The sequence below is a fragment of the Nicotiana sylvestris genome, chromosome 6 (genome assembly GCF_000393655.2).
Source record: "Nicotiana sylvestris chromosome 6, ASM39365v2, whole genome shotgun sequence".
Taxonomy (NCBI): Eukaryota; Viridiplantae; Streptophyta; class Magnoliopsida; order Solanales; family Solanaceae; genus Nicotiana; species Nicotiana sylvestris.
Genome location: NC_091062.1, coordinates 197376060 through 197401505, shown reverse-complemented (window position 1 = coordinate 197401505; position 25446 = coordinate 197376060). Strand labels below are relative to the sequence as shown.

At 37.2% G+C, this 25446-nt stretch overlaps 2 protein-coding genes across 3 annotated transcripts; both read right to left on the bottom strand.

Annotated features, from left to right (window-relative positions):
* Positions 1–8528: 8528 nt before the first annotated feature.
* LOC104248543 (uncharacterized) lies at positions 8529–13632 on the bottom strand. 2 transcript variants are annotated; one of them, XM_070150213.1, is made up of 5 exons: positions 13581–13632; positions 12603–12911; positions 12380–12501; positions 10515–10676; positions 8529–10025 (listed from the first exon to the last, which is right to left on the bottom strand). In XM_070150213.1, the coding sequence occupies exons 2-5, from the start codon at positions 12822–12824 to the stop codon at positions 9920–9922; spliced, it is 612 nt and encodes a 203-aa protein (XP_070006314.1). In that variant the 5' UTR covers positions 12825–12911; positions 13581–13632; the 3' UTR covers positions 8529–9919. The 2 variants fall into 2 exon arrangements, with proteins under 2 accessions (XP_070006314.1, XP_009803115.1); XM_009804813.2 differs by lacking the exon at positions 13581–13632 and having other exon boundaries at positions 12603–12992.
* Positions 13633–15005: 1373 nt separating this feature from the next.
* Positions 15006–24439, bottom strand: LOC104248544 (protein decapping 5-like). The gene is made up of 13 exons (XM_070147786.1): positions 24251–24439; positions 24016–24175; positions 22553–22653; positions 20645–20716; positions 19669–20562; positions 18407–18466; positions 18251–18313; positions 18029–18094; positions 17831–17890; positions 17493–17558; positions 16348–16548; positions 16153–16257; positions 15006–16046 (listed from the first exon to the last, which is right to left on the bottom strand). The coding sequence occupies exons 2-13, from the start codon at positions 24149–24151 to the stop codon at positions 15897–15899; spliced, it is 1974 nt and encodes a 657-aa protein (XP_070003887.1). The 5' UTR covers positions 24152–24175; positions 24251–24439; the 3' UTR covers positions 15006–15896.
* Positions 24440–25446: the final 1007 nt, after the last annotated feature.

Genomic DNA, 25446 nt, shown 5'->3' with positions numbered 1-25446 from the left:
AAACTTAGAATCGATATTCCCCATGAGAATCAGTTCTCCACATTGTTCCCCCTACGAATTAGCCATATTCCCCATGAGAACCAAACCTAAGGAGCTGATCACAACTGGTTCCTCAAGACTGTTTGGAAAATCATCAAAACTCAAAATACCATAACTTATCAATTTCCCCATTTTTGATGATGACAAACCCAGAATTAATATTCCCCCTGAGAACCAGATTCCTCACATGTTTTCCTACGGATTAGACCTATAATCAACATATTATCAGCAATGTTCCCCCTGTAAAGTAGAGCTATCTTTCATGCACAACACAACATATCAATTTGATTATGTTCCTCTCCCATGTTGACACCTATATAACTTCCCTATTTTGGCATCATTGAAAAGAATAACAGAAGAAGCACAGCCAAAAAGAAGTTCAGCAACATTAACTCATGCCACTTGGGTAACACAACATAAACAATAACAAGAACAACAAGTAAATGTCATTGCACTAAATAGAGTGATTGCCCATAGTAGAGTAATTACAATAAAAGCACAATAGTTTCAATAATACAAAATATGACAATTTAAACAACTAAGTACCAATGTCATCAAATATAGGGATCAAAAGAAGAAAGGAATTCGAGGAAATTTGGAAGGAGTGAAAGACGTGGATTACTGGGTAGGAGGAAAAGTAATGGGCTAAGGCCTTGATGAGCTTCTCCATTCGTTCATTCACTCTCCTTTGATCAATGATCATCTTCTCTCTCAGTTCCTCCACTTGTTTCCTAAAACTTTCGTTCTCACCCTTCAACTTAACATTCTATTCTTCCAAGGGTCCACGGAAACCTGGTTCTCAACCTATCTGAGTAGGTTGAACCATCAATCACATCACCAAGAATCTCCCCAAGCTTCTTCTCATCAAGAACAAACTCAGTCTCATGCACATATAGCATCAGAGTATCACATAAAACATAGAAGTGTTTACTTCTTCTTCATAAACCTTGGGACTTGAAGGAACAAAGAGGTGATTCTATTTTTGGAACTCAACAATGTCAAGAAGTTCCTCCATTTTCAGCAATATTAGAGTCAACACTTTGCATAACAGCACTTTTTGAGACTTCAGAGTCTTCTACCTCTCCAAACCTGATAACTCAACCTTTTGCTTCTGTAAGGAACCAGGTTTCTCACTTACACTACCCTTTCTATCCCTGAGCAGTCATGTCTCCCTCTTTTTCTTCTCAATATGTTCACCCTTATCATATGATGCATCTTTCTCAAACAACTTTCTTTTCTCCATTTTTTTATAATTCTTTCTCACAAATGGAGATTTTTCAACTTCATTCTCTCTTCCACAATCACCATATCAGCAGGTTATACCATTTCATCATCAATCACCTAGTTTTATCAATCCTTTTTACTAGACCAAAGGTTCGTTTAAGCACAGAACCAAAGAGAAAAAGATCATCATCTGAATTAACATCCTAAAAATGATTTTAGGCATCGGGTCCCTCATTCAATTCCCCTCTTTATTCAGCACATTCATCAATTCATCCATCCTTCAAGTCTTCGACAAACCCAGCAACAATTTCAGTCTCACGCTCTAGAATATTAAATCTACCCTGTTTCCTTTCAATTAAACCCTCATCAAAATCTACCAAAGACTTCTTGGGGGTTTGATTTAGATAGAGTTAGGATTTTGGAAGGTGACAGAGTTGGGTTCACTTCTGACATATTTGGGGAGAAGGATTCTTTTTGAGACAAGGTTGATTTTGGTTTTGAAGAAAAGAATCAGTTTTGGTTGGGTGTGAGAGAAGAAAATGGTTTTTCGGGGCAACTGGTCAGTTTAGAAAAGTTTTAACATTTTGGAATTCAAAAATTTGGAGAGAGATGGGAATAAATTAATGACACTACACTTCAGCAGTTTAAAAAGGCATATAAGTATTGAAGAGACTACTAACCTGAGTCACAAGAACCAGGGTCCTTGATGGTTTTTGAAAATTTGAGCAAAGACTCCTAGAAGTGCAATGTTACTCTTACTTGTTTTTGTCCTGAAACTACCATATGTGTATACCTGTAACAGTATATATTTGAGTTAGATATCGCCAAAAAATACTTTTTACCATTGTACCTTTCCTTCTTAACATAACCAATCATTGAGGGATCAGGTCCCTTTGTTAAGCTTGATCAACCTCAACTCCAGACTATTCTTTAAAGTGTTCACTACTTAGCGCCTTGGTGAAGATGTCTACTACCTGGTCGTCTTCCAGAACTTCATACAAATCCAAACCTTTACAACATTATCCCTCAAAAGGTGATGCGCACGTCAATACGCTTTGTCCTCTTGTGTTGTACCGGGTTCATGCTATAAATACACCAAAGTCTTCAAGATGTTGCGTGATCTGTAGTAGTTGAGCACAACAAGAAGCAGCAACCACGTATTCATCTTTAGCAGTAGAAAGAGCCACACAATTTGTTTCTTTGTACCCTATGAGATCAAGCATGACCCTAGAAAATGTGACGTTCCAAATGTGCTTTTTCTATCCAGCGGATATTCAACATAATCAGCATCAGCATATCCTATAAAGTCAAGGTTATCTCCTGAGGGGTAGTAGAGTACTAGGTCGTGCATCCTTTTGAGATATCTTAGGATTCTCTTAGCAACTTTCAGATGAGATTCCTTTGGATTGGATTGAAATCCGGCACACAGACCCACACTAAAAACAATATCTGGTCTGCTACAGAAGTGACCCTATGATACCTCTATACATGGTCTGATTTATAGGGGAACCAGGTTCATCCATGTCTAGACAAGTAGCTGTGGCGATGGGAGTGTCAATGATTTTTTATGTCTCCATGTCAAATCTCTTCAACAACTTCTTGATGTACTTATGTTGTCTTATCATTGTCCCCTTAGGAGTTTGCTTCACTTGTAAATCTAAGAAGAAATTCAGTTTCCCCATCATACTCATTTCTAACTCACTTCCCATGAGTTTTGCAAATTCTTCACATAGAGAGTCAATTGTTGCTCCAAAGATGATATCATCAACATAGATTTGCACAATAAGCAGGTTCCTTCCTAGTTTCTTCAGAAAAAGTGTGTTGTAAATTTTCCCTCTTGTAAAGCCATTTTTCTAGAAGGAATTTTGACAACCTTTCATACCAAGCACGAAGAGCCTGCTTTAACCCATACAAAGCCATGCCGAGTTTAAAAACGTGCTTTCAAACTCATAAAGTTTGTTTCTGAATACTAACCTGGTTCCTATAACAGTTATGTCAGCAGGTTGTGGAACCAGGTTCCACACATTGTTCCTCTCATATTGACGGAGCTCTTCTTGCATAGCTATAATTCAGTCTACATCTTTCAATGCTTACTTGATATTCTTGGTCTCTATTTGAGAGAAAAAGGCTGAGAAGGCAATTGAGTTTCTTGTCTTTTGATCTGGGTTGAATTCCTCGTCAGCTAGAGTTCCATGTACAACATCCACACCTCTGTTTTCTACTTCAGATATTATAATTGAGGGACCAGGTTCCTCTATGTCGACTGGAGGTTCATTTTTAGTTCTAAGGAACAGGGTCCATGTAAATTTGGAGTAGTCATCCTCAATGACGAAAATATGTACCTCTTTCCTCCTCTACTTGGCACCCTCATAGATCCACATAGATCCATATGGAGGAGATCAAGTGGTCTTGAGATGTTAACTTCCTTTTTGGGCTTGAAAGGAGATCTGTCTTGCTTTTCTTTTACACATGAATCATACACCTTGTGATCCTTGAAGCTTGACTTGGGAAGACCACGAACCAGGTCCTTCTTGACAAATTTGTTCAGCAGCGTGAAACTTTCATGACCCAGCCTTATGTGCCATAGCTCAGCATTATCATCAACAACACCCAAATAGCTAAGATCCCCTTGTCACAGATTTGCAAAATACTCAGCAAGCTATACTTCAACCCCTTCACGTAGTACGTATATTCAATAGAGTGGGAAAAAGACTTCTTGATCCTTCCAACTCCCAGAATGTATCCCTTCTTTCCATATTCTAAGGATACATTCCCTCCCTACAGGGCCTTCAGTGAAAGAAAATCATTTGTACTTCCAATCATGTGCTTCGAGCAGCCGCTATCTATGTACCACTATTGACTGTTCCCTGCACAAGGAAATTAAGGGTTGGACTTAGAAATCCAAATAAGTTTGGGTCCATTGTAACGAGGAAAGGGGTGAATGAGGGCTCTTATGGTCCAAGTAGGCATTAGACGTTTTTTATGTGAAGGACGAAGTTCCGTAGCAGCAGTTACGTTTTCAGCAAAAACTTTGTTTTTCTGTTAAGACTGAATTCTAGCCTTAAATTTTCTTTAAAGTGCCCAGTGTTGCCACAGTGAGTGCAAAGTCAATTGTCAGGTACAGTAACGTACTTGCTATGAGGGTTGTAGGGAGTCTTTTTTCTTTGGAACCCGATTCCTTGCCTATTTCCCCCATTGTTTGTGTACAAGACAATGATAGCATCAGAGGACCAGGTCCACTTAAGTGATTTTTCATTATCACTCTTGTTTTTCCTGAAGCTGTTTGTTTTTCTCAAGCTCGGCACACAAACTAGATTTCACTAATTTTAACTCACTTTCAAGCTTAATCTATGCCTCACTTGCAACTTTCTTTCCTTTTTGAGAATTTTCATGCCTACTCTCCATTTTAAGTTCCCTAATTGTTTCCTTCAAGTCCAATACAACCACTAGTAGGTCATCTCTCTCATGCTCAATGCTAGCAACTCTCTCTGTTAAGACTGTTTTTTCTCTACTTACACTCTCAATGGTCTCTTTTAGGTCTAAATTTGCAATTTTTTCATCTAAGGCATCCTTATCTTTCTTCAGGTTTTCAATTGTTTCCTTTAAATCAGCTACAGCGACTACTAGGTCATCTCTGGTCTCTTCTGCTTCTCCTAACTCCACAGTTAAAGAAACTTTATCATTTATAAGACTGTGATAAGCATCAATTAAAACAATATTCAAAGATAACAGCTTCTTTTTAGAATAAAACTTCAAATTTCTTTGTACGTCCAGAAAGTTTACCTCATCATCATCATCTTCACTACCGTGTAAACACACTATTACAAGCCACTTTATAGTGACTCTATTACAAAGACTTCAACTCAACTAATTTGTGATACACTTACCACAAGCCACTCACTAGTTACAAAGACTTCAACTCAACTAACTTGTGATATACTTACCACAAGCCACTTCGTCACTCACTAGTTACAAAGATTTCAACTTATGACTAACTCTAGTCACAACACAAACTCAGAAAGTTTATGATTTTACAAAGGGGTTCCTACACAATGCTTCTAACTAAGTTAAGTAGGAGTTACAAATGAAGAACAAATAACAAAGACTCAACAAACCTAAGGACTTAAGATAGCTTCAATCTTTGGATCTGGTCCTTGAGGTTGCAGCAGCTTTGTTCTTGAGAGAGGTTGTGGCTAGCACTTAGAGAATATTTTCTTTTGATTTTGCAAGTGTTCAAGTGATGAAATCCCTTACCTCATGTTGATAATATGTGTTTGTGATGTCATCAACGATGATGCAATAAAGTGCTCTTTAGTTTGGCATTAGCAAGCTACAACTGTGTTGTCGTACTGCTGCTAGATGGTACAGTGCAGCAGTCTGCCAGACGGTACAGTGCAACATCTTTTACAGCTTTAGAGTTGATTATACAACGACGAGGGAAACCAATCCCTTTCTGGTCCCTCTGTTGTTTCCTTATCTGATTTCATTGAGAATTGAAGCAGACATCTGACTAGTTATTCTAAATGCAAGGGAACTTAATTGTATCAGATTCCTTATCTTGTTCTCTTATGAAGTAAGCTATTTTACCTTCCTTGATTGTATTTATACATGTGTGAAATCGCTTACAATGATGTAAGCAAGGTAGGTAAAAAGCCTTCCACAGAAAGTTAACTGATGTATTGTTCCTGTACAGTAGCGTGTGTAGGCAGCAACTTTCCAACTGGAGAGTTGACTTTATACAGTCTCCTCGGGAACTGGTAGGGACCTGAAACTTTGTGATCTTAAGGTCTTGTAAATATGTAACAGGTTCCTTATCTGTTTTTGGATGGTAAGTTTGTTAGATCATTAAAACATAAAGTAAAGTTCTTATGCCCAAGGTATTTGTAACCTATCAAACGTTTTTCAATATCTACGGCGAACAGTTGTCCCACAAATTCCAATTCCTTAAACAATGGGAATCTTCAATCTTCACTTCCATTGAAACAATTAATTTCCATACCTTCTCAATCCGTATAAGCCATGATTTCTTCTCCTAAAGATTTCGTTGGCAAGTTTTCTTCCTCTTTGTTCTGCCTCATGTCTTCGTTCTGTGTTATCGTTACTACCAGTACTAGCGTTAACCATATTGATCTCGGCTCATGGAGTTTGATTGAGGTCGTATTTTAGTTTCGAGTTTTCCTATGCCGATTCGAGATTCCAGTTCGCAATTTTGGCGTTTCAGTCCAATGATTTTTGTTTTGTTATTCCGATTGAGTTGCAAATTTTCAGCTTTATTCATCAATATAAAGGTCCATTCGAATCTATTTTTATTAGTATTTGTTTACATATATATTAGTGTTTCCATTTGCTCGTGATAGATTTCATTTGCTCTATGGAAAATACTTGATCTCTTTCATATTAATTGTGTACTGGTTGCATATTATTTGGGTTCTATATTGGTTCTCGAGATTAATTCGTTTGAATACATGTAAGTTTGGTTGGACGATTTCTGTTAAATATGCTATAGACTTTGACTTAGTTTTCTTACTTATATGGCTATGTTACATTGTCTTTGTTCTAACATATTGAAGTGGTGGTTTAAGTGAGTTATTAAATTGGATAGATAAAAAATTAGAGTTGTTTTCTTCTTGGTAAGGAATAATAATAGGCCATGAGTGGTGCTAAGTCAGAAGAATGCATAACTCTTAAGCCTCACAATAATCCTAAATCTTAGTAATTATGAACATCGTAGCTTGCTTTAGGCGCGATTAATAATAAACATCGTGACTATGGGTACGGTTCCCGTGGCATAGTTGCGATACATAAATCCAAATTCGGGTGTGCATTTCATGTGACCCGACCACAACTTCGAACAATAATAAAAATAAACATGTTGTAAATCGCGGGTGTATTTTATGTGGCGCGATTTGCAATGTGTACCAAAACGACAAGTGTACGACAATGGTGACTTGTTCCAGAAATAACTCCATAAATAAATAAAAGCGGTTATAAAGTTAAAAAATGCAAAATAGGTTTAAAACATGTAATAAATCAGATAATGAGGCCAATTATTAATAGTTAAGCGACCGTGTTAAAACTACGAAACTCGGGAGTATCTCATACCTTCTCCCGGGTTAACAAAATTTCTTACCCGGTCTTCTTTGTTCGCAGACCATAAATAGAGTCAAATTTCCTCGATTTGGGATTTTAAAAAGAAACCGGTGACTTGGGACACCATAAATTATCTCAAGTGGTGAGTCTAAAATTAAATAAATAATCTCATTTCGATTAATTTCACTTAAATTAGAAAAACTCCCTATCCCTATCCCCTCGGAAAAAAGGAGGTGACACAATGATTGTTAGTCCATGTGTATTGTCTTCCCACAATTTTTAGCTCATCTAATCCTGCATCTATTAGAAAATTCTTGAAATCCCTTATCTAAATCTCTTGCACAGGGTTGCCATTGATCATATCCTCACTAGTTAGGATAGTGTTGAGGTCACCCATTACGAGGCAAGGACTGTTTATACCCTGCACTAACACCTTTAACTCCTCCCATAAGTTTTTCCTATCTTGAATTGTGTGTTTACCATAGACTGCACAGTAATAAAAACTAGTTCTATGCTGAATCGTAGTTACCTTCCCCATTATAAATTACTCATGAGTTCTGGTCATAAAATAATCCATTTGAGTTGGGTCCCATGCTACCCATATTCTACCACTTGGAGCTTCATTGTAGTTGTCAACCCATTTCTAGTTGTTAAAGGTCTTATTTATTATTGAAACTGCATTGTTTCTCTTCTCTTTATGTTCTATAATGGCCACCAATACCACTTTATTTGTTCTGCAAAAAATTTTTAGTTCTTTTTGGTTATATACTTTATTCAAACCCCTAACATTCCATGCTATAATATTCCTCATGATATATATATTTGTTGTGGAACTCCTTCCCTATCCTTCATATTCTACTTCTCTCTCACACCTTGGGCTTCAGATAGTTGAACTATCTTTTGAGTTGTAACATCTAGTGTTTTGAAGGCATTGCCAATGTCCACTTCATTCTCCTTTGTAACTTCTGCATTCTTCTCTGTAGCAGATTTTTCTCGAGCAATTTTTCACCTGTGGTTCAGCTTCCTACTGACTTAGCTGTATATTTTCCGCTGCCTCCAACTGATCAAGGAATCTTCCTTGAGCATCTATTTTATCTACAACAGGCTCAAGAATTCTGACTTCTTTCCGTTCCTGCTTCTGCTTTATTTCCATACTCTTTTGTATCATTCCTTCATGTTTCTACTTCTTTTGATCCCTACATGAATGACCTAATTGGCAACATGTTTGGTAGTATTGTGGTTTCCAATCATATTGAACCATCTGTTCAATCACCTTACCTCTAGGATCATACAGTTTAATCTTTTTGGCAGTGGTCTTATGACATCCATTTCAATCAGGATCTTGGCGTATGAGACTCTTTCAGCCACTGTGGTATTAACATCAGCGTACAATGGCTTTCCCAAACCACTTCCAATTTTACTTAGGGCATGTTTACTCCAGTAGTTGAGTGACAGTTTTGGGAGTTTGACCCCATAGGGGAATGATTTTCAACACTTCTTCATTGAAATCAAAGTTTTCCGACCATGGTCTAATTATAACTGGCCTGCTGTTAATTGTATAAGGCACATTCAGTATCACATCCTCCCTCTCTTCACTGTTATTTAGCAGTACTATGAAATACTCATCATTATGGAAGAGCACCTTAGGTTTATGAACATTAACCCATTGATTAGCTATGAATTTCTCAATAGCCCCAATTGATGGAGTATTCCCCACCACATAGAGTATAACGGCTCGATTCCACTTTTGGTTCTCTTCTTCGATGTCCTCTTCCATCAATTGTACCACTACTTCACCATCCTTCATCACTGAGGGTATGTAAATTAGATTCATACCTTTTGGTGCCAATTTGTTCTCTTGGAGTAACCCTGTCCATGATCTTCCCGTCTCCGCTGTTGGTTCTGTTTTATTATGCTGAATTTCTGCTGGTTATCAAGCTCTGCGTTCTCTATTCCTTAGGTGGGCTTGCATGTATTGTTCCATTGGTCTGCACTTTGCTCGAGCTTGGCTGCTCACTTGCACTCAGTGCTGTAGCAATTACTTTGCCAGAGTTCACCATAGATGTCAATTGATTGCTAGAACTCACCGGTGTTACCATTTTGACTCGATTACTGCCCAGATCTGGTCAATTTGGGTCGTTGTCACTGTCTTGGTCCAGATCTTCCTCCTGCATTTTCTCTTTTGCTTTAGTATTTCGTTTCCCTTGCTCGCGTGTGATGGTGCCCGTTAATTTCTTTCTACAACTCGCGTTTTGATGGTGTTCTTCTTCGCTCTTCCTCTTCCTCCCATTTCCGTCGACGGCGCAGGTTAATTATTCACCTAACATGCGCCGAGAGAGAAAAAGCTTTTACTTTAATGAAACGATTTCTAATCCCCCACTTCTTGCTACCCCACGCCGACCTCAGTTTTTGTTGTATTTTGTATAACAATTTTCTTCTCTTTTTTTTTTTTTAATTTTGTGTGGGCCAAACCGAAAAATGTAAAGCAGTTTTTGCTATCACAAAATACATGGTGGAAAAAATTATACATAGATTCCCTCATTGAAATGACAAATATTTGCTTGATTTAATGTCTTGTTTCCCATCTTCTTGATCTTCCTGATCTCCAAATGATAGAATGAGGATCTGGACAAACTTGGTATGGAATTTTTGGTGGATTAACTTCTGGGACACTGTATACATGACAAACAATTCAATAATCAGGGGGACAAAGATAACTTTCTTTGGCCATTTTCTTTATATTTGTACCGTATACTTGTACATATTAGTAAATTATTAGTCCTCATACACACGTAAATTACAAATGACAAGAGAAACTACCTAATGAAAGACTGCAGAACATATATATATAACTAGCTAGATGAATTAATGAACATATTATCCAACTGATCCATTTAATAAAATACCCAGTTCAGTTACTGTTTTGTCTAAGTTTGCAAACTTAGTAGCTTAAACTATAATTAAAAACAAGATAAAGTATCCTTGATTTATTCTGCATTATATTTTCGCTGCTTCTAGAACCTAGAGGAAAGTAGAGAATTAATTACTACTACTATTTAAAAAATGTCTGGACCACAGATTATAGTACATTGAGCAGGTAAGAGACTCGGGTCCAGCAATAAAAGAATTGTTATGTTTAGTATTAGGAATCATATTCTTACCTCAGTGCATCAATTTCAATCTGCGAAAAGTCCATGTTGGTTGAACTATCTTGAAAATAAATGGTTCTTGTCCTTGTGGCCATCGGTGATGGTGTTGGTTGCTTGATGGCTAGTACTTTGCAATTCAAATTTCTTGCAATGTGATTGTGGGTCATGGCCAACCTATCCAAGAAAGAAAAGGAACAGTGGTTTTATTAGTTTCACGAATTCAACTGGACTCGTTGCTTTCAGCTCGAACTATGTATACATATGCATACAACAGAGCCAGCTGATCGTGGAATTAGGGAAATAACCAATATATTCCATCAACCAACCTAGTTGATATCAGCAGGGGCGGATCTAGGTGGTAGAGATTGGGTTAACGTGAAGGCATGCTCACCTCCTTAAATTATGTATAACACTAATATTTTTCGGGTTACATTCTTAAATAAGTATGTCTGAACCCAAGCTCAAGTGAGCACTTTGGCTTAGTGGTAACAGGGTGTCCGCCTCTAAGGTCAGTGGTTCAATTCCTACTCTCCTGAATACGCTTTTGGATATCAGCCTTATGTTTTGGTATGGTCCATGTACACATAACAACTAGGTCAATGCAATATCATTTATTGAAACTTAATTGCAGTTTCCTTAAAGAGTTGAGATCTTTAAAAAAATCTTTATGAAGAAGATATTCTGAGTTTCGTGTGAAGGACATGAAACATTAATTACCAGACAATAATAATGAGCACAAAAATTGCATTAACAGCCATCTAATGGAAATGTGCCAGAGTAGAAACAGGGATGGCCAGTCTAGCACACAACATTTAATATACAACATGAAACTAGGAGCTCTATGATACGTTAATAATCAAATGACAAATCCTTTTCGAAGTCAATATCTTTTAAGAGAACAAAGAACTAAATAGAGTAAAAATAATGAAGAACTAAATAGAGTTCAAGGTAGAATGTTCCATAAAATAATGCTAGGACTTGACTATTCTATCGATCTTTCAATTTACTGTCTTCCACCAACACAAGTATCAGCTATAACGTGCTATGGTACTTTGTTCTTACTGATTTAAAATTTGTTGCTAATCCTTGCTAGGAACCTAGCTTGGGTAGATTGAAGCATAAAATCACAAGGTCCAATAAGATCAAATGCAAGTGTCAACCGTGATTCTCTGTTCAATATATAAGACTCTACCTCAACTACTTAATAGACTGAGGGAAAAAGAGAGGTTGGAATGGGGCAATTTTAGGTTAATGTACAAGAAAAAGTGGCAGTTGACCAACTATAGTTGTGGGCCTTGGGTTTTAGGAATTCCTATCTATTCTCTTTTTATAGGTTTCTCGTCCGGTGTTCGGTACCCGCATTGGAATCCGATTATATTCGGATTTGCGCCAGGCAGGGCCCGATTCGGGGGATAGCGCTCCCTACCAAGGATTTTTCCATACTCAAGGCTCGAACTCAAGACCTCTGGTTAAGGAAAGAGCAGCCCTATCCGCTACACCACATGCTTTGGTGGTCTATCCATTCTCAATTCTATAGTTGATCGATTCAATTACCGAATCTTTAGTTTAATCGTTTGATCAACTATTGACAGAAGATTGCAAAACGCAAAAGCAGATGAACCATAATACTAAAAATTCTCAATTGACAGTGTAATTTTACGAGTGGAGTCTGGGGAGAGTTGTGTGTACGTAGTCTTATCCCTATCTTATAAAGGTAGAGATATCGTTTTCGATAGATCTTCGACTCACAAAAAGCATAATACTAAAAGTTAACTCAATCAAAATAAAAGATAAATCTTCCCAAGGAAAATGAACATTAAAGTAGGAGATTGCAAACTTATAACAACGAAATTAAAGAGGATTCATATGAGTTCTACCTGTAAAGAAAGCTCTGATCATGAAGTCCAGCAACAAGAGTAGAAGCACCAATTTCTCTAACCATTTCAGCAATCTTCCCACCATCTTGATCCCCTTGTGTTACCACAATCTCTGTCTTGGTCTGTAACATAACCCTTCTATCATATATTATATCAGTAACATAGACAAGAGAAAATAAAAATTGTTACTATATTTAACCTCGAAAATTTAAGAGAGACATACATTGAGAATTTTTTTGCAGATGTCATAGAAGGAGAGAGCCAATTGAAAACCTTTGAGTCGTAAAAGCTTAACCTTTTTCTTATTTCTTGATTTTGTGACAGGGAAAACATGTAAAAGGATGAGTATATCCCCATATCGCAAGAGATTGTGAAGAGTCCATTGGAGTGCAGTTTTTGCTATTTCCACATCTTCTACAATTACCACAATTTTCCTTATATCCATATTCTACCCCTCTGAATTCTTCTCTTACTTGTGTGTTTTCTTGGATACAAGTTGAGCTTGTTTTCAGCTACAGAGTTCTAGTCTTCTCTGCAAATGATCAGAGGAATGTTTGTTTATTATATATGTGAAATGGATATTTACCTTCAATTGGAGGGAGAAAATTAAGGAAATGGATAGTTTAGACTTGAGAGCAATATAATAGTTTATTTGGCCAAGCTTCTTTTGGGGTCCAAAAATATATATTTTTTCGCCAAAATTGTTTTTTCCAAAAAATTGAGATATTTGACCAAGGTTTTAGAAGGAAAAAAAAGTGTTTTTGAGGAGAAGCAGAAGCAATTTTTGAAAAGTAAAAAAAAGTATGCTTCTCTCCAAAAATATTTTTCTGAAAATCACTTTTGAGGAAAGAAAACACTTAGAAGTAGTTTTTAAAAACTTGGGTCAAACACTTATTATTGGTCAAAAATGCTTTTCAATTTTTTTTAGAAAAAATAATTTTCAAAATAAACTGATTTTTGCAAATTGACCGAACAGGCCATAAGATTGGTAGTTTCTCTGCTAGTTTGCGTGTCCGCCATATTATAGGATATGGAACAGTAAAAGCCGGGAGGGCGAAGAAATTTTCTTTGCTTTTCGTTTTAACTCTTTAGCAAAAACACAAAGAGACTCATTGATTTAGTCAAATTCCATTTGCCTGAATTACATATTTGATTAAAATATTAGTACTATAATAACAACAACAATCCAGTGAAATCTTACAAGTGGGGTCTGGGGAGGATAGTGCATACGCAGACCTTACCCCTACTCCGGAGGAGTAGAGAAATTGTTTTCTATAGACCCTTGGCACAAAAAGAAGGAAAGAGACAGTGTATCAATAACAACAAAGGAATCCAGAAAGATAATACCAGTAACGTAATAACCAGAAAATAAAGAGAAAAATAATAACACTAAGCAGTAGCAATGACACTATTACAGATGCAAGGGAATAATATGGACACAACAAGAGCCACTAACATACTACAGCCTAACCTACAATCCTAATGAAGTATTAAGGACCCAACTAGAGCCACTAGCAGCCTAAAATAAAACACTGTCACACTAGCCTCCTATCTCCTAACCTACAACTTTAATGCTCGATCTCCACAACTTTCTATCAAGGGTCATGTCCTCGAAAATTTGCAATCTTAGGCACCAATGTGTCATAATTATGAAAATTATTTTCTCCCTTTAACTTTGCCAGGAAAAAAAAACAAATTCCTATACAACTTTTGGACAGTACATTTTGTCATTTTCATATGTGTAATGTGATTACAAAGCAAAGACGTAAGTTGCTAATATTTAAATCGTCCTTTGGTGACAACGGATAAAGGAAAAGCTAATAGTTAAATCAATTTCTTGACGTGTGATATAAAAGGAGGCATCTTTGTTTAAAATTGCATTTGCGTTATCAACCACTCCTACATTGTTGTTTAAAGGAATCCTAATTGATTTTAAACAGTTTCTAATAGTTTTAATTTGGTAAAATGTACGTGCCCTGACTTTGCTTCTCAAAAAGGAAAATTTAACTCAGAAGAATAACAAGATAAAAAGAAATGCACTGAACGCAAAGACCGTAATTGTTTGCCTTAGTTTTTACGATACAAACTCTTGCGACCCCGTTCAACGTGAAAACAAGGTATTTTAATCACGTAGATAGAGGTGGAGCTAGCCCATCTGAGTATGGATTCGGCTGAACTTAATCACTTTGGTTCAATTCATGTATTTGTCTTAAAAAATTCATTGAATATGTATAAATTATTAACTTAGAACCCAGTAACTTAAAAAGACTAAAACCTCGAACTCATAAGTTTCAAATCCTGACTTTGCCTCAGGTACGATGTCTTCCACGTCCCATAATGCATGATTTAAATACATTTTTGTACGTCCCAGCCAATACATTTTTATCATCAATCTAGTTACTCACAAGGAAAGTCCAATCAACTAATTACACATCAATCTCAAACTCGTTGTAATTCGATGCATTAGTCATCTTTTTTCACCAAACAATCGCGATGAAATACAACCAAATTTTAAAATGAAAATCCTCCCTATTTGGGGATAATAAGTTCTCTCAGTTGACAAGATGGAATCAAGAAAATGCCGAAGGGGAAAGGAGACAAGTTTAGCTGTCCGAACAGGATTCCAAAACGAGCAACTCCCAAGGAAAATATGGATAAATTAAGAGTGGCATTAACATACTATATAGTACTTACTATACTTTCCCTTGACATGTTTCAAAATAGGAACCTCGGCAGCTTTTTGCAACACATAAGATCACTTGATAGTTTTTTCTGAAGCATGTAACAAAGACGATACTTTCATCTACTTATTACTACAACAAAAGAAACAACATAGTTAATAATTAGCTCCAATTCTAATTAGTACCTAGATTCCTTTGGTCAATAACCCAACCTACTGACTCAGGTTACACCAGCACTCCCTCATAAAAACAATTCAACCTGTGATAAAATTGCAAAAGTGCCAGTACCTTTAACCCTCCATTCTTCCACGCTCATTACCAAACATACCTCCTCAATTGTTTGTAACATACGCAAGCTATTACTATCAGTTTCTGGAAATGTACCAATCGTATCCAGCAGGGTAGTTGCTGTCATCCATAATCCTACTGCTGGTTGCCTCTAGCTTGCCACGGAATCAATTTTTAACACTGCCAAAAACCAAGACTGTCAATTTTTTCATGTCAATGCTTTGTTATTCACAAAGTTCATGACAGATTTTATTCAAAGCAGCAACTGTTGCTACTAGTTTCTCCTAGTAAAGCAAAGGTGTTTATGCATCAGGTAACCAGTTGTGACTAATTACATACTCCTACAATCACCGAACTCCAAGTCTTGCGATAGCTTATCTTTGAACCTCAGTGTTCAGCAGTAAACTCTACCTTACTGTCCTTGTTTATTATACTAACAATACTGTCACGCTAAACCTGACTAAAAGTTTACCATAACTAGATATTGCCAAGTGATGTCAACCATCTACCTCCTGAACATCATTCACAGGCACACATAGAAGCTCATTTCAAGTGACGCGACCCCAGACAGTCCTTCCTTGGCCGCGGCCACCACGTGCATTGTCATAGCCTCTTCCACGATATGAGCCTCGAGATGCCCCTGACATGCGAGCTCCCCGGCCACGACCCTGTTGGTTTTTCCTAGTCTCACCAAATGTCTGGAAAACACATCAAGAAGTCTCTTCAGGAATCAAAATTAAAGGGAATTTCTAAAGCAATCCCCCCCCCCCCCTTTTTTTGAGATAAGGCAAAGAATCAAATTACCTCGGCATCTTTTTTCCTTTGTTCAGAAAACTTCACTTTTCCAGATTCACGATCAAGTGTATGGCAGGAAAGAGAATCAAAGAAGTCGTCCTTACAATAAACAGGCTGTAGAATATAAAGTTAATAACAGCAAATTGAGATATACAAGGAGAAAAATTTGGAAACGCGAACATATACTTTCCACCTGCAGCTTACCTTGTAATCATGTTTTGCATTTCCATCCCCAGCTTCATCCTGTGCATAACTGTCATCCATATCTTTCCCATCCTCGATTCCATCATCTGATTCAGCTTTGTTACTTTTGCCTAGAAAATCCCATACCTCTTTCTTATTGAACCTTTCATTCATTGCCTCAAAATCGAACTCCTCGGAGAATCTTTTAACCAAATGGGAATTCTGGAAAAAAATAAAGTATGCTCTGAGTACAAATGTCAAGAGGCTTGCATCCTGCAGCTTGTTTAAAACCAACCAACACGATTATTGTCACTCAACATTCCCCAAACTATTCAATACTCGATGAGAGTTTTGACCTGTTGGAAATGAGATTTTATAGCTACATCAATAACCTTGTAATTGTAGAAAGCGATCAGCCTTTTTTTTTATCTTGACCGGGCATGAAAACGCTTCTTTTTTCAATTCCAGAAGTTACAGAGTTTATGCAAAAGAAGCTGCAATAGGCTGCTATTCTAGGCTCGCTTTGCTTCTTCAAGCTCAGCCCCTTCTTTCAAACATAAAAATACAACACTAACGAGCAAGAAAACGAAGGCGCTAAGGCACAAAGGCTTTCGTGCAGCTGCTAGATGATTCTATTTCTAGACAGCTAACTGAGAATCCAATAGAGAAAATTATTTTTCTAATGATTTCTCATTGGAATGATTTCTTGTGAGCCACAAAACAGATTATCCAAGTCGTAAGAACGAACCACACAATGAGAATCTCAAGCCAATAGAACCAGGCGTACTACTTGACTTGCCTTTCATCTCTTATGATATTGATAAGTCGAGCCTTCGCTCTTGCCTATAATAAGAGATCAAGGATCGAGTGTCTGTTCATATGGCATACTTCTGGGATATTAACTTGAATGAGACGCCTCAAGGTCATGGATCGCTATCTATTTCGAGTTCCATGTGACTAAAGTATGAATTGCCTATTAGTCATCAGATGACAAGGAAAAGAGTCTCGGTTGATAATGCAAACTTTACCATGATAAAAGAACTAGGAGGTATACAAAGTGTAATTGAACTAGTATATTTTGTACGGATCTAACTACTAGGAATTGTCAAGGACGTCACATCCAGGCAAGAATTTCAAAGAGATCAAGTGCTTGAAGGAACAGTTACCTTTGCTCCACGTCCACGAAATTGACCTCCCACATTGCGATGATTGAGTTGAGGCACACCATTTGGCTGGAACAATGTGGAATTAGTTAAATAATGGGGTAGGCCATAATATGAAGAATACAAATACTTGGAGTTTACACAATCAGAAAGGCAAAATAAAATTTGGCATTCATCTGATGAAAGGGTATAGCGAACCACTAGTGGAAAGTCTTAGCAATACTGAATTTACCAGATAAAGAAGCAACTTCACAAAGCAGCATAGCAAAAACATGGAATAATCAGAACTATAAGAAGAAAAAAAGTTTAAAAAGCAATGGAAAACAAGCCTACTGAATTACCACTTGTCCTCTGCCCATGCCCATATTATTCTGACGAGAATGTAGAGCAGCTCCAACAAGCTGGAAGGACAAGAAGAAATCACTTCCTTTACTTTCTGGTTAAGAGTATATGACATAGTTCAATACTTAAATTAGCCATAAGTACATAAGAGAAGAAAAAAAAAAATGGATCACACGCTCTAAACTAACTAAAGTTACCCCATTTCCTCTTCCTGATGCATGCATCCTATAATTTTGATGTGTATATACAGCAGCTCCTTTTGGCTGAAATAAATTACAACAAAGGAAAAAGGGCATATGTCAGAATCCACGCAGAAACCAAACTTCCCTTTTTTGGGCTTAGGGCCTTGCTGGGGCAGGGACAACAAATAAGGAGTTTATCTCCCACCCATAGGGCACACAAAAAGTGACTTAGGTTACCGCATTTCCTCTGTGTGTGTGGCCTTTACTATTGTGATGAGTGGATAATGTGGCTTGATGTGCCTGAATAGACATAAAACAGACCACAAGGTAAATATCAACACTCCTAAAGAGGTTCAAATGAGAACAGAAACTACAGGATATGCAGAAAATTACCCCATCTCTTCCCCGAGCAAAGTGACTTCTATTGTGATGAGATGATGTAGATCCATGTAACTAGAGAGAGAAAAAAGGATGGGTGTCAGGCACACACAAAAAAAAATCAGAATCTCCAAGAAGTTGTATCAGATAGTAAAATCATGAAATACAGCACCAGACAACACGCGAAAAACAGGAACTACATAACGTTGCAAACAGAAAAGGAAGATGGATCACTCTAAAGGGCTCCTGCTTAACACAAGACAATCTCATCAGGAGAAATTTTCAGCTTCCTAATAGGTGTTACATGTGCCTCTGCAAGTCTGAGTCAATTAATCATTTGTTTCTTCATTGCTCAGTTGCAATAGACATGTGGAACATGTTCCTAACTCATTTTGGTCTGCATTGGTCTATGCCATGCAGTGTCAGGGAGGCTTTTGTGAGTTGGTGCTCGTGGAAAGTTGATAAAACCATCAAAAGGTTCCTGCTTGTATTTTTTGGTGTATATGGACCGAAAGGAATCAGAGATGCTTTGATGGGGTCTCAACTGCCATCTTAAAGCCAAATGTTTAGTTAATCTTTTTAGCTGGGTTAATCTTACCACTGTTTATAACCCTGAATCCTTTTTGGAATTTATTAGCTCCTTAGTATTATGATAGATCTTTTGTTGATATTTTTGGGCTGATACTTTCTGTTTGTTTGTAACATCTGCATCTTCTTGATGCCTTTTGTTAATAATATTCACTTACTTCATCAAAAAAAAAAAAGGAAGATGGAGGAAATAAATGCAACCAATAACAAAACAGTAATATTGTTTTTTATCACAGAAGTAATTTAGTAAGTAGGAAACAAAAACTCGGCTTACGATGATATCCATGTGCATTTATTTAAAGGGTTCCCGCAAAAGTTTTTTCGAATTGGTAAATGTAGAAGTGTGCCTCGCACAAGCATGACTAACTATATGATTCTCAGAACGTCAGTGGATGTTGGTTAAGGGTCTCTTCATTTCTTTTTTCCTTAATGCAGTTCAAAAGAAACTGCAACATCAAGCTGATTATTTTAAGGCTAAAGAATTAAAATACTCAATAACAAAGTGTAACCATGCACACAAACATCAAAAATAGAAAAGGGTAGATATTATCAAACAAGGAAACAGCAGGTTTCCAATTTTTATAAGTAAAGCTAAAATACCAGCTTAGTTGCCAAACATTAATGGGCACATCACAGTATAGGAGAGCGAAGGAATGGAAGTGAGAAGTAAGGAGAGAGAGTGTCCATACTATTTTAGTTGTAGATTTTGATATTGACTCCACGGTTTCTTCTGTACTCCCTGATGGTAGAGGTTCTGATACTGATGCTTTAACAGTCTGTACATCAGCGTTTGACGTTTGCAATGATTGAGGTGATGAGGAATCCTTCACTCCTGACAGCACCTCTGGTGACAAGAGAGATGATCTTGACAGATTGCTGAGAGATGCATCTTTTGTGTCTACAGTAGATGACACAGTTTGCGAGATTGTGGAGAAAGAATCTGAAGTGCTAATGGTGGAACTTGGTTCTTTAGTTACTGGAGCCAGAATAGCATTGACATTAAGTTCTGCTTCCAGAGCAGACACCGTTATTGGGCCAGAATCCACTGCTACAGTTGGAAGAGCACGGAATGCATTATTTGGCATTGGAATAGATGACAAATTAAGAAACGGTTTAGCAGGCTGTCCAGCATTGGATTGCCCAGATGACGGCATTGGGGGAAGCAAATTTGGGGAAGCAGTATTAATAGGCAGCAGCAATGGGTGATGTTGTGCCGCCAAACTAGATCCTCCGGCTAGAGATGCATTCACATTTTGGTATTGTGCTTGCTGCTGAATGGGAAGGGACGCAACCAAACTCTGTGGTGGAGGAGGAAAACGTTGCTGTTGAAATTGAGAAACTCCTCCTGAGGACCCAACTAATCCAGGCCAATAATTAGGCACAGCAGGCCCATTGATATTTACAGGTGGAGGAGGAAGCGAGCCCCAAAGGCTAGAACTTGGTGGCGACAGATTCGGGGCAAGATTCACCTGGAAAGGTGCAACAGGGAGTATGGATGGCGCACTGGCACTAACATCTGCTACTTGTGCAGCACCAGGAGATGTCATGCCCGTGGTTGATGGTATGGGGTTAGGAAAATGAGACTGAATAATTAAAATAAATTAAAGTTAGTTAAATCTCTAAGATGCAACAGAATGATAATCCATCATATTAAAATCAACATACCTGTATTATGGCAGGATCATCAGGCACAACTGAAGTACTTTGAGGGGGTGGTGAGGATATAACCTGCAGATCCTGTGAGACAAGGGAAACGAGAAGCAGATATCCAGAATGAGTCCATACTTAGAGCCGGAAAAAACCTTAGATGAATGGCTCCAACACTAATCAGTAAACTTCATCAGACCTACTATACAACATCCGAGGAGAAGTCAAATGTAAGATCGCTTCTCCAACTCAAAAGAGAAGCAATTAAGTTTTTGATCAATGACCCACAGCCCCCTTTTTCCCTCAACATTGTTTCTTTCCTATTACAAGCCATAAAATTGATAGTGCTTCATTTAAGAGTATTGCAGAAACATCTTTGTAGTTGCTACTATTTTATGAGAACAAAATTAGTGTTAGATGAAACAATAGGAAATATATAGATTCTCACCAAGATCCATCTAGAAGCTGTTAGATTTTTATGCCAAACCTGTAATACCAATCTCTAAACCCACTAGATCTGACAACCTGGAAGATTCATTGTTTAGTATTTTGAGGCTTTACGGGAAAGAAAGAGGATGAGAAACCTGGGAACCTCCCTTGTCCCTTTTTGTTAAATAAAGTAACGGCATGCATTCATGAGCATGCAGTGGATGTGAATAGGTAAAGCAAGGAATTCCCTCCTGTACAGTGGCATTTTAACTCCTAAATAAATTCAACGAGCTAACAAGATCTGTACAATCTAGTGCCAATTTTTTCCATTTCAGGGAAATAATTATTGCTGCGGCATGAGCTTAATAGTAAGTAAGAGCAATTGTACACGATCAGAAAATGCTTTATGGGTCTCAGCATTCTCTTTGAGAGTCACTTTTTTCAGAAATGCAAAACTTCAAAGTAGACCTAGTAAGTACAAGGATAATAGTAAAACTTATATGTCTTTATCAGTGACAGACTCTTATCAATTTAGCCCGCTATTCTTGAGTTTAGGCCACCCAACCAGACAGCTCTTTAGCCCAGCCACAAAAGTTTTTGAAAGTTTCAACCTGGCCCTTCTTACAAGTCCCATTGGCAGCAACGGAACTGGAAATGAGTCTGACAGTTTTAGTTGATGATCCAATCCAAAAGAAGAAGCATAATGATGCCGCCTATTATTTCCATTCAATAAATACTGTTTTAACTAATATCTTCATTTCTTTTTACTGGAGCAGCCAACAAAATGCTATTCAAACACCACATTACATAACTCCAATCTCCAAAGATAAATAATATTTAAGGAACACTTGTCACATAGATTCACTATGTGTGCAAGCTAAACAACTCAGGATGTCAAGTGAAAATCAGCCTACCACACCATTAAGCTGAAAGAGATGCTACTTGAACTGAGCTTGGGCATCCTCACTGACGCTATTTAGTTATTTGGGATACGAATACCCACTATGGTATCTGTCAATTCTGCCTTATCCTACCCATGATCATAGAGGCTTTTAGCAACTAGAAACAGTTGGACGTGAAGAAATCACAAGCAGAATCAGTACAATACGCAGTTACTCACAATTATCACATGCACTCCAATGATTAACCGCCAAAATGATTCTGGAAGAGTACAATAAGAAAACGGGAACAACCATGTGAGACACTGTACAAGTAATAATTCAAATACTCTTGAATGGTAGCTATCTGTTGGCACTGTGAAAAGTTCAAATGAAGAAACAAGAATGTCCGAATGGAAAGTTCCAATGAAAATCCCAGATGCAGTTTCGCTCATCTTCATTGTCGTAGAAAGAAAAAAGGTATGATAACTGAACATGTAAGCAAATTAATCACCAGAACAGCTGTAGGTCATCCAAAGTTTTTATGACAATAATCTAGTTCTGATAAAAACACCATGCACACAAAAAGTAAGCAGGTAAAATCAGAAGTAGAGCTCACCTTTATGTCACTACCTCGGAAGAAAATGTACTCGTAAATTTTGTCACTGGGAGAGATCTGAGGTCCATCCTGCTTTCGTCCTTCTGTCCCATACGATTTCACTGTAGTATACAGATGACTCATGCGTCAAAAATTTGTATAACAAGAAGCTAAGAGTTCAAGGTGAAACAAGTCAACTATACCACCAAATACCTAAAGATTATTAATCTGGCCAGACAACTTAATAGTTGTCAATACAAAAAAAATTAACAGAGGCAAATCACAAAATTCAGGACCTAGAAAATTCATCAAATTGCTATGACACGAGGAGACACTAACCACAAATCGCTATGACACGAGGAGACACTAACCACAACATTCACTCCACATAAAAGGGAAGAGCATAATCTTAGAATACTAGTTGGGGAAGTAATTATTTGCTTCTGAACAAATTCTTCTTGAAATTGAACTCAGGCCTTTATATCAGCCTGAAGGTTGAAAAACTGGACAAATGCATGTTCCCTTCTGTGCGCACTTACTCAAGAGACCAGCTGATATTACAGTAATAAAAATTTACAAAGACTCAGCTTCTAATAACTTGATTACGGCAACAAAAAAAAGGATTTTGATTCACTGGCATAACCCCAGACATCAAAATCTTGCAACATCTCTATTCTTTGCATAAAACATGTCCTCACATGTTGCATGTGCATGCATGAATCATTCAGAACTTCAGGGTTAACAGAAATAAATTCTCAGATAGTTACACAAGTGTCCCTCGGCTCTTTGCATTTTCCATTTAACCTGGGGCTACCAAACCACCATAACCACTGCCTAAACTACTTTTTCCTTTTTACTATCGGATGTTCAAATAGACAACTCATTGCCGCTTTAATGTCAATTTTATTAAAAAGCACCTCATCCCAAAACGATGTTCAACAGAATACAATATGCATAAGATAGATTGGACTAGGTATAAGTCAAGGAAGATATATATACATAAAGAAGCTTCAGTTGATAATTCCCAACATCTCTCTATCCATTATTTTTTTATGTTGGGAGTTTCTCTACAATTTTGTAAGGAAAGTTTCTTATGAATAGCTGTTCTTTCCTAAATAAGAAAAAACATTCAAGTCCTAAATACCTTCTTTTTATGAAAGATTTAGGTCAAACAATTTCTCCAAAAAAATTGGGGTAATTGCAGGGTTCTCAAATCGACATTATCAGAAGAAATCACAATCTGAAAACCCTGCAGTTTGAAACATGTATAATTCAATTCTCAGTCTATACAACACGCAAACCATTCCTAATTTTTCGCTTTGCTCTCCTAAAATTCTGATAGCAGAAACATGTTCACATTCGCAAACTAACAATGATATATATTAAAAAAAATATTTCCGACCGGAGTTTATTGAATACAACTAGAACACAGAGTGATCAAAACAGAAACAACATCATAAGAAAAAATTAACAGAAGTGTATACCGTTGCGAAGGCCGATGGTGGATTCTAGAGCATCGAGATGGAAGAGAAATCCTTCATAACGAATATCAGACTTTGTAATCAAGCAAATGAGACTCCCAATGTAGGAGTCGGCTGCCTTAGAGGCCACCGTTGCCATTGCCCAAATCGGTGCTGTGTTTTTCTGAAACTGAAACCCTAATGAATCAGTGCTAACAAATTTATAGAGCGGAAAAAGCAAAAACAGACGATAGATTACGATAATCTGAAGGAAGAACAATCCATAAGAAACCGCTTCCGGTTTTTGATGTAACCTGGCAAGAGTTGAGGCCCGACGCTGGCTTCTTCTTTCTTTTCTGCTTAGTGTATGTATGTAAACAGTAGAGCTAATCACACGAGAAGTGTTATTTCCCTTTCCCTTTAATACCTTTTTCTTTCCTTGACTTTCTGTTTATTTCATTATTATCTTGCTTGTGCTTCTCATATACTCCATAATTAAAGATTCACATGTGCTTTGCCTCCTTAATGAGTTTATCCAATACTAATAAATTAAGTAAATTGTGTTATAAAATAAAGACTATAAAGTAAAGACAAGTATAGAGAGAAACTGATATATTATTCGAATTCAAACTGATGTACATAATGAACTGAAATCTCTTCTATTTATAGAAGAAAAGAAACTGCTTTGTAAGCTGCTACTACAAGCTGCTGTGTAAGCTGCTACAACAAGTTGCAGTGTAAGCTACTATAAGCTGTTGTGTAAGCTGTTACTACAAGCTGCTGTGTAAGCTGCTACAAGCTGCTCTAAGCTGCTACAACAAGTTGCAGTGTAAGCTACTATAAGCTGTTGTGTAAGTTGCAGTGTAAGTTGTTGTTGTACCAGATATGGATAATCTTCTACTGAGAGCAATATTTATCCATAACGGAGTACTGAATGGATAAGCTTATTATACCCGGTATGGATAATCTTCTACCGAGAGCAATATTTATCCATAACGGAGTACTAAATGGATAAGCTTATTATACCCGGTATGGATAATCTTCTACCGGGGGTAATATTTATCCATAACTGGGTACTGAAAAGATAAGCTTATTATACCCGATATGGATAAACTTCTACTGGGGGTAATGTTTATCCATAATCGGGTACCGAAGTGATAAGCTTCTTCAGGAAGCTTATTTCCAATATAGTACTAAATAGATAAACATATTTACGGTGGAGTCCCATATGGATAAGCTTCTTCAGGAAGCTTATTTACAACGGAGTACTAAATGAACATCCATAATATAATATATTTATAACACTCCCCCTTGGATGTTCATTAAAAGATAATGTGCCTCATTAAAACCTTACTAGGAAAAACCACGTGGGAAAAAATCCCAGTGAAGGAAAAAGAGTACATATATTTAGTAAGACGCATTGCTAGATGCCTCATTAAAAACCTTATAAGGAAA